Source organism: Salmo trutta, chromosome 8 (genome assembly GCF_901001165.1).
Source record: "Salmo trutta chromosome 8, fSalTru1.1, whole genome shotgun sequence".
NCBI classification, from domain to species: Eukaryota; Metazoa; Chordata; class Actinopteri; order Salmoniformes; family Salmonidae; genus Salmo; species Salmo trutta.
The window spans coordinates 30,975,776-30,988,552 of NC_042964.1; the positions used below are offsets into that span (position 1 = coordinate 30,975,776).

At 45.7% G+C, this 12,777-nt stretch overlaps 1 protein-coding gene across 1 annotated transcript in view; it reads right to left on the reverse strand.

Moving 5' to 3' along the window:
* The window catches only part of LOC115198652 (copine-8), a 129,620-nt gene extending 117,186 nt beyond the window's left edge, over positions 1-12,434 (reverse strand). The window contains exon 1 of the mRNA XM_029760763.1: positions 12,246-12,434. Coding sequence (XP_029616623.1) covers positions 12,246-12,349 — 104 coding nt within the window. The 5' untranslated portion in view covers positions 12,350-12,434. The remainder of the gene's footprint in view (positions 1-12,245) is intronic.
* Between the last annotated feature and the right edge of the window lie 343 nt (positions 12,435-12,777).

Here is a 12,777-nt window from a genome sequence, read left to right on the forward strand (position 1 = left end):
TTCTCTAAAACAATGCTGGAGGTGGATTATGGTACAGAAATTAACATTCAATTCTCTGGCAACAGCTCTAGTGGACATTCCTGTAGTCAGCATGCCAATTGCACACTCCCTCAAAACTTGAGACATCTGTGGCATTGTGCTGTGTGACAAAACTGCATATTTTAAAGTGGCCTTTTATTGTCGCCAGCACAAGGTGCACTTGTGTAATGACAATGCTGTTTAATCAGCTTCTTGTTATGCCACACTTGTTAGGTCGATGGATTATGTTGGCAAAGTAGAAATGCTCACTAACAAGGATGTAAACAAATTTGTGCATAACATTTGAGAGAAATAAGCTTTTTGTGTCACACCCTGATCTGTTTCACCTGTCCTCGCCCTTACTCTTAGGATTGATGGGCGTCTACGGGAACGCAAGAGTGAGAGGTGGTCTGGTCTTGGGCACACTAGTTCATCCACTGCTGCTCGTTCATCTCCGAAGAAATCCCGGAAGTCCCCGAAGGCAGTATTTCCGAGAAGACCCGAAGCCCCCCTGAGTTCCCTTGAGAATCATCGGTGACGGGTGAGTCAGATACACCGGAACCTATGCAACTGGGCAGAGCTAGATGAGAGTTTTACGGACGCTACCCTAGTTTCTGAATTAGGTATCCCCACTCAACTCCTCTCTGTTCCCATGGACGCTAGAGCACTGGACGGCCGCTCCATTGGTAGAGTTACCCACAGCACTGTTCCTGTTAATCTGCTGGTATCAGGAAATCACAGTGAGGCTATACAGCTTCTCATCATTGAGTCCCCCTATGTTCCTGTTGTTTTGGGATTTTCTTGGCTCCAAAAATACAACCCCGTTATTAACTGGACCACGAGTTCAATCCTGGGTTGGAGTCCGTTCTGCCATTCTCATTGCCTCAAAGCAGCGCAGCCTTCCCCGAGAAGGCCTTCTCAGAGCTTATGTCAAGCCTTGGATTTCTCTGCCGTCCCCGCAGAGTACCATGACCTCCTGGAGGTCTTCAGCAAGGCACGGCTACTTCTCTTCCCCCGCATCATCCCTACGATTGTGCCATTGACTTCTCCCAGGCACCACACCGCCTCGTGGTCGGCTATATTCCCTATCCCCGAGACCAAGGCCATGGAGGAGTATATTGAGGATTCTCTCGCTACTGGAGGCATCCGTCCTTCTGCATCCCCTGCCGGCGCAGGGTTTTTCTTTGTGGAAAAGAAGGACAAGACCCTGCGTCCGTGCATTGACTACCGGGGCCTTAATGACATAACAATGAAGAATCGTTACCCCCTACCATTCCTCTCCTCGGCTTTCAAACCTCTCCAGGGCGCTATCATCTTCTCCAAGCTGGACTTTTGGTATGCCTACCACCTGGTTTGGATACGCAAAGGGGATGAGTGGAACCTTCAACACTGCCAGTGGACATTATGAGTACCTGGTCATGCCGTTTGGTCACACTAACGTGGTCTTCCAGGGCCTGGTAAACGATGTGCTCCGGGATATGTTAAATCGTTTCGTGTTTGTCTACCTCGACGGCATCCTGGTTTTTTCCCGTTCTGCCCAAGAACACATCCTCCATGTTTGACATGACCTTCAGTGCCTCCTGGAGAACCAGTTATTTATGAAAGTGGAGAAATGTGAGTTCCACTGTTTTACCCTCTGACTTTGGAGTGGGGGTTATCCTGTCCCAGAGATCCATCCAGGACCAAAAGCTCCATCCCTGTGCCTTCCTGTCCCATTGTCTCAAGTCTGCAGAAAGAAACTATGACGTGGGTAACCGAGAACTGCAGAACATCCATTTTTGGTTTTGACCGACTACAAGAATTTGGAATATCTCCGCACAGCCAAGCGCCATAACTTCAGGCAGGCCTGGTCGGCTCTGTTATTCACCAGGTTCAACTTCACCATTTCCTATCGCCCAGGGTCCAAGAATGTTAAACCTAATGCCCTCTCTCGCCTGTACAGTCCCGTTGCCACATCCTCTGACTCCGAGACCATCCTCCCTACCTCATGCCTTGTGGCTGCTGTGGGCTGGGGTATTGAGACCCTGGTCCACAAGGCACAACGTTCCCAGCCTGCCCCTGGAGGGGGGCCGGCTAATCGGTTGTTCGTCCCTAATTCAATCCGGTCCTGGGTCCTGGAATGGGATCATTCCTCAGGGCTTACCTGTCATGGCCTTCCCCCGACAACATTTCTGGAGACCACAATGGTTCCTGATGCCTCTCTGCCTTTGTCGCTGCATGCACTGTTTGTGCTCAGAATAAGACTCTGAGGCAAGCCCCTTCCGGCCTCCTTCAGCCACTACCTGTCCCTCATCGTCCCTGGTCCCATATCTCCCTGGACTTTGTCACTGGGCTCCCTCTGTCTGATGGCAACACCGTAATTCTGACGGTAGTGGATTGGTTTTCCAAAGCCGCACATTTCATCCCTCTCCCCAAACTACCCTCTGCCAAAGAGATGGCCCAGCTCATGGTGCAGCACGTCTTCAGGATCCACGGACTCCCGGTGGACATGGTCTCCGACCGGGGTCCTCAGTTCTCGTCTCAGTTCTGGAAGCCATTCTGCACCCTTATTGGGTCGTCGGCCAGCCTGTCCTCCGGATTCCAACACCAATCCAACGGCTAGTCGGAGCAAGCAAATAAAGACCTGGAAACAACCTTCAGATGCCTCATCTCGACCAACCCCACTACCTGGAGCTGACAACTGGTCTGGGTGGAGTATGTCCAGAACACTCTTCCCTGTTCAGCCAAGTGACTCTCCCCTTTTGAGTGCTCCATGGGGTATCAGCCTCCGCTCTTTCCAGAACAAGAGCAGGAAGTCAACATATCCTCGGCCTAGATGTTCGTCCGCCGCTGTCAGCGTACCTGGAGAAGAGCCCGGGCGGAGCTTCTCAAGACCTACTCCAGGTATCGTCGACAGGCGGACCGCAGCCGTACTCCAGCTCCTCGCTATTGCATTGGGCAGAGGGTATGGCTATCCACATGGGACCTGCCCCTTCAGGTGGAGTCCCGCAAACTTTCCCCCATTTCATTGGCCTTTTCCCCATCTCTAGAGGCCTTAGTTCCACTGCTGTTCGTCTTTTGTCACCCCGTACCCTCCGTATTCACCCTACGTTCCATGTGTCTAGGATTAAGCCTGTGTCTCACAGCCCCTTGTTTTCTGTTTCCAGGCCCACCCCTCCGCCCCGTGTCATCGATGGCCATCTGGCATACACGGTGAGAAGCCTCCTGAGTGTTCCGACTACGGGGCAGGGGCTTCCAGTACCTGGTTGACTGGAAGGGTTATGGCCCGGAGGAGGGGTGCTGGGTCCCTGCTAGAGACATCCTGGACCAAGCCCTCATCACCGACTTACACCGCCGGCACCCTGGTCAACCAGTTATGCACCCAGATAGGACGCCAGGTGGCGCCCCTAGAGGGGGGGGTACTGTCAAACCTGATCTGTTTCACCTGTCCTTGTGCTTGTCTCCACCCCCTCCAGGTGTCACCCATCTTCCCCATTATCCCCTGGGTATTTATACCTGTGTTTTCTGTCTGTCTGTGCCAGTTCGTTTTGTTTTGTCAAGTCAACCAGAATGTTACTCCGTGCTCCTGCTTTTTCCTCTTCTCTGTTTTTTGCTAGTCCTCCCGGTTTTGACCCTTGCCTGCCTTGACTCTGAACCTGCCTGCCTAACCATACTGCCTGCCCTGACCTCGAACCTGCCTGCCACTCTGTACCTCCTGGACTCTGACCTTGTTATGATCTTTTGCCTTTCCACGACCATTCTCTTGCCTGCCCCTTGGATACTAATAAATATGAGAGACTCAAACCATGTGCCTCCCGTGTCTGCATCTGGGTCTTGCAATGTGCCCTTATATTTTGTGCTTATGAAACATGGATACAACACTTTACCTGTTGTGTTTATATTTAAGTTCAGTATAATTTCTGATCGTTTTTTGTTTTGTTTCTTCTCATTTTTGTTGTTAATTTCACTTGGTTTGGCAAAGTAAAAATGTGTTTCTCATGTCAATAAAGCCCCTTTCAATTTAACTGAATTGAGAGAGAAAGAGGAAAAACAAATCCAATATGAGTCACAAACTTCACCTTCTGTGGTTCAACAATGAGCATGGAAGCAAAGAAACACACTAAATCACACAACACACAGATTACTAGTGATGGGTGAAAAATAAATCGATACAGTTACATATCGTAATATTATTTTTATTTTAAAAAATTGTTACTGTAGGTTTTTAAATAGTGAGCCAGGCTAACATGTTTTCACCACTTTTATTTCCCTGACTAATCAAAACTCGTTTTCTCATGCATTTAGTTGTCACTCTTTAGCAGGCACATAGTGAGCAATATGTTTGGAACATCAAAGCGCAATAAAATCACAGTATCGAATTGAAATATATATATAATCGTAACACATATTCTATCGGCACCTAAGTATCGTGATAAAATTGTATTGTGAAGTCCCTGGCAATTCCAGGCAATACAGATTAAACACACTACATGCAAATTGCACACAATTCTGTGGACATTTTCTCCAGCCCTGTAGAAAATCACCTCAGAGCTCAGGGTAGTTGGAGCGGTCAATAGCCATTTCCTCTGTGTGTGGATCTTTACGAGGTGTGCTAGACTCCCCAAGCAGACCCAAACCCCATTACATGGCAGGACCCAGCCACACACACACACACACACACACACACACACACACACACACACACACACACACACACACACACACACTGGCCATTACCCAGGCTCAGAGACCATGTCTTCCAATTTCATTTTAGCTCCATATGTTTTCAGCCAAATTGCAAATCCCACTGATTGCTTTTCTCCTGTAAGGTCTTCCAAAATCCATTCAGCTCCCACAGTTCGAGCCAAATGTCCATTGATCATGGATCGGCAGTCTTTTGCCTGTCTTTCACTCTCTTTTCATCCTCCTCTCCTATGTGAGATACAATGGAGGTATCTTCCTGTCTTTCTCCGAGTCGTATTGAACCAGGCCACAGCATGGCCCGTCTCAGCTCAATCCATCCAGACACTTTTGTCACTTCTCCAATACAAGCCATTGGCTGATCTTTATGGATCCAAAAGGGCAATACAATCACTTCCAAGAGTCAAAGAGTGGAAAGCACCAAAAATAGCCTTCAAGACAAGAGAGGAACTAGTTGAGTGTTGTTGGGTTTCTATCATAAAAAAGACAGATCTGGATCTATAATTTATAGGCTAATAGCCTGTCTCCAGCTCGGAAGTAGGATAGAACTAGTTCCTTTTCTGAAAGTATGTTGTAGATAAGAGTGAATCGTCTTTATTATCACTTGTGACTGTTGGGTTGGATCCAATCAAATGTGTGTGTGCATGTGTGTCTGTCTGTGTGTGTTGTGCACATGTTTTATGCCTGCGAGCATACAGTGAGGGAAAAAAGTATTTCATCCCCTGCAGATTTTGTACGTTTGCCCACTGACAAAGAAATGATCAGTCTATAATTTTAATGGTAGGTTTATTTGAACAGTGAGAGACAGAATAACAACAAAAACATCCAGAAAAACGCATGTCAAAAATTTTATAAAATGATTTGCATTTTAATGGGGGAAATAAGTATTTGACCCCTCTGCAAAACATGACTTAGTACTTGGTGGCAAAACCCTTGTTGGCAATCACAGAGGTCAGACGTTTCTTGTAGTTGGCCACCAGGTTTGCACACATCTCAAGGAGGGATTTTGTCCCACTCCTCTTTGCAGATCTTCTCCAAGTCATTAAGGTTTCAAGGCTGACGTTTGGCAACCTTCAGCTCCCTCCACAGATTTTCTATGGGATTAAGGTCTGGAGACTGGCTAGGCCACTCCTGGACCTTAATGTGCTTCTTCTTGAGCCAGTCCTTTGTTGCCTTGTGTTTTGGGTCATTGTCATGCTGGAATACCCATCCACGACCCATTTTCAATGCCCTGGCTGAGGGAAGAAGGTTCTCACCCAAGGTTTTACGGTACATGGCCCCGTCCATCGTCCCTTTGATGCGGTGAAGTTGTCCTGTCCCCTTAGCAGAAAAACACCCCCAAAGCATAATGTTTCCACCTCCATGTTTGATGGTGGGGATGGTGTTCTTGGGGTCATAAGCAGCATTCCTCCTCCTCCAAACATGGCGAGTTGAGTTGATGCCAAAGAACTCCATTTTGGTCTCATCTGACCACAACACTTTCACCCAGTTGTCATCTGAATCATTCAGATGTTCATTGGCAAACTTCAGACGGGCATGTATATGTGCTTTCTTGAGCAGGGGGACCTTGCGGGCGCTGCAGGATTTCAGTCCTTCACGGCGTAGTGTGTTACCAATTGTTTTCTTGGTGACTATGGTCCCAGCTGCTCCCATGTAGTTCTGGGCTGATTCCTCACCATTTTCATGATCATTGCAACTCCACGAGGTGAGATCTTGCATGGAGCCCCAGGCCGAGGGAGATTGACAGTTCTTTTGTGTTTCTTCCTTTTGCGAATAATCCCACCAACTGTTGTCACCTTCTCACCAAGCTGCTTGGCGATGGTCTTGTAGCACATTCCAGCCTTGTGTAGATCTACAATCTTGTCCCTGACATCCTTGGAGAGCTCTTTGGTCTTGGCCATGGTGGAAAGTTTGGAATCTGATTGATTGACTGCTTCTGTGGACAGGTGTCTTTTATACAGGTAACAAACTGAGATTAGGAGCACTCCCTTTAAGAGTGTGCTCCTAATCTCAGCTCGTTACCTGTATAAAAGACACCTGGGAGCCAGAAATCTTTCTGATTGAGAGGGGGTCAAATACTTATTTCCCTCATTAAAATGCAAATCAATTTATAACATTTTTGACATGCGTTTTTCTGGATTTGTTTGTTGTTATTCTGTCTCTCACTGTTGAAATAAACCTACCATTAAAATTATTGACTGATCATTTCTTTGTCAGTGGGCAAACGTACAAAATCAGCAGGGGATCAAATACTTTTTTCCTTCACTGTACATGGCTATTGGATATTGGAATGTTCCGCCTGCCTTCGCCTGGTATGGACAAATCATTCATGTGATCCAGGTTCTAGTCTCCGACAGAGAAAGGGGACGTTTGCATTCACACGACCCAGATTAATTCAATTTTTCTTATTTGATCTCTTATCTGTTATTTCTAGCCAGCGTGTCAATATTCGACAACAGCTTCCTCTTGTTGCTTCCCTTTCCTTTATCCATGGTGATCTGTGAGTCCTGGTCAGGTCTAAAGTGAGTAACCTAGCTCGCACACTTTGCATCCTGGGGCGGCAGGTTAGAGCATTGGGCCAGTAACCGAAAGGTTGCTGGATCGAATCCCCAAGCTGACGAAGTAAAAATCTGTCATTGTAAATAAGAATATGTTCTTATCTGACTTGCCTAGTTAAATTCTTCTTTTTTAAATCCTCCATTCTGGTCTCACCAATCCTGTCTTCTCAATTTGGCGCAAACAAATAAAGAAAAGGACAGGATGACACTTTAGAGTATTAAGATGCACCCTGAGCATTCAACCAATGGCATTGCCTTTGAGGCAGGATTTAAGTGAATTAGAGACCGTTCATAAAAACAATTTCATATGACCCTCCCCTTATACTTGTAATGTTTACGACAACAAATAACAATAGCTGTAGAAACCCTGTGTTTATAAATGTTGATATCGACTTTGCCACTCCAGCATGCTTTTGCGGCACAATCGATGCCAAGCAGGGCTAAGGGCCAGAAGGTGGAGGGTTCGCCGACCACCACGGACGAGCTCCCTGCCTGTTTCATTAGGCGTGTGTTACGATCAGAGCCAAGGGGGAAATCAGATGTTCAACATTTTGATGCCATATTTATAATTATGTAAAACTGTATATGCAACACATTTTCCACCAACAGGTTTCTGTATCACACAATCGACAAACAAAGCATACCGACTTCGGGCGCTTCAATATCCTGGTTTGCGTTTTCAACGCCACAATAAATAGACTATGTCAATCTCGGCCAACAGAAAATATATCCCTCCCTATCTTGGGAGGCCTACCCGGTATCGAAGGCTTGCCGATAATAGTATGTGCGTAAATACGTAGTGCACATAAAAATAACTTTAGCAGTTAAATTCCCATGTACTGAATAAAAAATAAATGGGTTTCCATCACATTTTCAACTTTAGGCCTACTGATTGTTTTACCACACAAAAAAAATGTGTTTAGGTGTAGCGAATGTGCCCAGTCTGGTATTGGCACGTGCGCTCTAGCACACAGCTCGCAGATACAGTGTGGGCATAACCTACATGATGAGATTATTATGGACAAAAGCGCGATATCATTTTTATTTGTCAAACAGCAGCCAAGCATCGATGATCATGTCATCAGAATAAGACCATCGATATTTATTGAAAGGAGCATCAAGCTCATCACCTTGCACTTTCACCACCCTGTGAAGTTCATCATTATTTCATCTGTAGCCTAATCAATTGCATGCTTTCCCCTGATAGCTTGATAGTTGTTATCCGACATGTACTTTACTCACATAAAAAATGTTCATGTCAAGCCATTTTGAGGATGCTGGAATGATATTTTGGACGAACATGCACATGCCTAAAGGAGACTTTTGAAGTAGCTTAATCGGATTGTGACTGGGTTGTGTTTATGCCACATATAAAAGGTAACATACTTTAAAAGTTAAATGACAAATATTTAAACATTAGCTTTCCTGAATAAATGGGCCTGCCGGGAGCATATGTGGCATCATTACTATAGGACAACATGGGCGAATGATGAACCGCAAGAGTATGCGAATCACCAGTCTGCGCACATCACGTACCCATCCCTGTCCCCCCATCCCCGTCCCCTAGCTAATGAATATCTGACATCATCCAGGCCCCAAACTGGCCATCATCAATAACCCTGTGACTGTCACCAGAAAGAGTCCAAGGTGACCCACACCTAGAACCATGTTTCCACTCTCACTCTTACTTTCCATTTACCCTTTCAAATGAAAGGCCATCATTCAGTTCCATAAACTAAGCAGACAGAAAGGGTACAGGAGGGCTGCCAAGCCGTTACACACACACACAGAGAGAGAGAGAGAGAGAGAGAGAGAGAGAGAGAGAGAGAGATTTGTTCCAACAGCCAGAGGAGAAATATTTGAACCGTTTGAAGTAACCCAACTGAAACTCAGACATTGGTTAAAATATGAATTTGTTCAGAAGGTGAAAGTGGGGTGAGGGAAGGTTTGCTTAGTTTTTCTGTCCAACGTCTAGCAATGAAGCCCTTTATCTACTTTCCCAGAGTCAGATGAACTTGTGGAAACCATTTGTATCTCTCTGTGTGCAGTTAGAAGGAAGTTGCCAACTAGAGTTAGCGCAATGACTGGCTTGCAAAACTAAGGGAGCACTGGCCCAGGAAGCTTTCCCTGACTCTCTGGATTAGATTTGTAGATTTATAATTAAACATGTTTATTTACATGTTGGTGTTTGGAGAACACACCGGGGGGTTTCTTATCCCTGAGGTTGTGCTGTGTTTCAGCCCAAAACAAACTTACTTCCTCAAACAACAGTCTTTTAGGGAGTAGGGTAGGGTAAGCATTGAGAAACAGTCAGGCATGGTCAACCTGAAATAAAATCAAGAAGAAACTACCACAAAACTTTTGGATTGATAGTAGTGGCTGTCATTAAGTCAGCCAATTGGTGACAGTTGTGTTGATAAGAGGAGAGGCAGTCTCACAGAGAACGAGATGGGGAGGGAGATCTGACATCTAAGGACGCTGTCAGAGTCAGTTACACACTGACAGGGAGAGAAAACCCAGGAGAGAGGGGGAAAGAGAGGGAGGAAGGGGAGAGAGGAAAGGGACAGGGAGAGGGGACAGACACATTGACAGGTATCCAGGAAAAAGAGAGGGAAAGAGAGGAACGAGCAAGAGACAAGACGAGTGAGAGGTGTGAGAAAAGGGGAGAAAGGGAGTGAGAGAAGGAGAGAAAGGGTACACAGCTGGGCTCAAACATGTCAAGGTACCCCTGGTCCCTGTGGAGCTCCTGGTGCCCCCCTGCCCTCCTCTTCAATCATTGAGGTAATGAGGCCTCCAGCTCTGACACCTGTGCTCCTATCACTGATTAGACACATCCCTGAACAAGCACTGAGAAAACCAGACACCACAGATTACCATAAACACAGCCAGACACCACACATGAGTGATGTTCCCCTAAACAACAGGGAACCACACACTAAACTAAACCACAGAGCCAACCAGCCAGATACCACAAATCAGATTTATGTACCATGTACGGAAATAGCAAGATAATGCAATATCCGAACAACTCATGCATTCTAACTCAGAGAGAGGTAGAACCAATCACTGGATTGGGAATACAGTGCTAGTACAACAAAATACTTTATGAAACAGTTAGACCCGCTTTATTACACCAAGCCAAGGATCAATTTACCCAGGAGGATCCGAGGGGTACTGAGAAATCCAGCAGAGAAGAACACCTCATACATATCCACCAACTTATTCATATTAACTGAACTCTGGTCCACACAGGACTTTACTGTGTCATGAGGACAGTAAATAGGCATACCCCAACCTAACCAGAGCAGAGCCATCCACCTACAGTAGCCTACCGTTCCCACATGTAAACATGACATCAGAGGACTGCAGGCAGGGATGGAAGAGATATAGTTATCTGTACTAACAGTCTGGGCCTCCATTGGAGCTTTGGGCAGAGAGAAGAAAGTAAGTCAGAATGAGAGAGAGCAAGAGAGAGAGAGAGAACGAGAGAGAGAGAAAGAGAGGGACTCATCCCTTCGTCAGACACACAGTGCGTGCATGTGTATACTTGTGTGTGTGTGTGTGTGTGTGTGTGTGTGTGTGTGTGTGTGTGTGTGTGTGTGTGTGTGTGTGTCTGTGGTGTTGTGATAGAGAGAGAGTGCGAGAGATCAGAGCCTTTCAGGCACGGACACACACACACCTGGCTGTGTTACCATGGTACCTCACCTCCTCTCTGGGTTGTAATGAGTGTGAAGGCATTCCCTACAGAACCCCTCTATGCCCAGCAGGCACTAGAGCGTGACTCAGTACCAGCATTTACCTAACAACCCTTATGTATATAGTGCCACAACCCTCTATCTCTTCTTCAGAGGCTGACACATAAGGGGTAATATGTGACTTATTCCCTGGAGGTGATAGAAATAACACATTTTAATGGATTGATTCCCCTAGCGAAGTAGGCTACTGGTTCAGTATGGTATGGTCAAATATTGTGTAACTAGTTATTTTTTATTGTGTGTGGTTATTACGAAAGTTATTTCCCTTTTACTCAATTGAGTCCATTTTGAGAGATCGAACGGGAATTTCCTTGGGAAGTAGGCCAACACTTTGTTTCACTGTGACGTGTTATTGAGCGCTTACAAAGTCTCACTGTGTGTGTCGTCTTTCCTTCACTATCAGTTGATTAAATAATGAGTGACAGTCCAGTGACAACACTATGACTGCCATTCCAGTGAGGCCAGCATTCCCTCCGTTGATCTATTCTTAAGGGACTCCTTAAATACACAAGATTTGGCAGGGACGGGGGCAGCCGTTAAGGAACAGGAAGCCACGGCTCCAGAGAGACCGGGTGGGTATAAACTGGCTAGTGATACACCCTCAACCCGCACATACACTAGTCTGACTGTCGCTGCACGTAGGCTATGCTACATCAAATCACTAGCCTACTCCTGGCATATAGCTTACCTTTTGTAAAATGTCAACGTAAATCTATTTATGTTCCTCTGATCAGTTCGTGAGTGACAGCACACAACAAGCCACGAGTCAGAATAAAATAAGTGTCAAATTATTCGGTGAGAACAGCCTTCTAACATACGGCAGTATACCAAGATAGGGAATGTTGGCATTGTTGATGATGCCTATTAAAGCCCGTTGGTGTCCATTGCCAGTCCTCTAATAGGCTGAATGCCAGGTTACTGCCTATTAAATACCTGATAGACTACAGTTCGAAAGTTAATTGTAAACTTACCACCCAAAACTAAAACAAAGTAACAACTTGAACACCTCACTCTTATCTAGATACAATGTAGCCTAAAATAATTAGAAACAGTGCCGTTGGTTGAACAACATTGACTTTTCAAAATGTTACAACAACCTGAACTTGTTTGACAGTTGGCCAATTGGAATGGCAGATAAAACCCGGAATACTTGCCCATACCATATCCTTCTACCGTGACAACAGTCATATCAACACCCGACAAAAAAATGGGTTACACTGAGCCATTATCTTACCTGCAAGACACTGTGATTTCAACTTTGGTGGCGGGGATAGAAGCATTGAGCGGGTCGAAATCTCCTATCGACGCCATGTTGACGAAGCTATTACAGTTGTTCATGATGAAAAATATTTTTGTCCAACCCCTTTTAGCAGCAACAATCGGACAAACTACACCTCCTTTAGCGAAACGAGAATGAATGCATGTGGACGGAACGAAGAGGAATGCTCGGAGCAGGCTACTAGCGGTGGGTTGATGTCACTTCAACAGTCAGCGTCACCTACTTGCGCTGCGAGAAGAATGTGCGCCTTAGACAAAATAATTCCACAGATGCCCATCTGATAAATAGTCTACAATCATAACAAACATTCATAAGATACCTACAGTAAGGACACTAGTCATCAAATAGGAGTTAGGCTCACACTGCCCATGTCATGACTTATAATAACATAGATGATTATAGAGCGAGTGTGTGTGTTTGTGTGTGTGTGTGTGTGTGTGTGTGTGTCTGTGTGTAATAGGTCTTAAAGTGTTCCAAATTATATTTT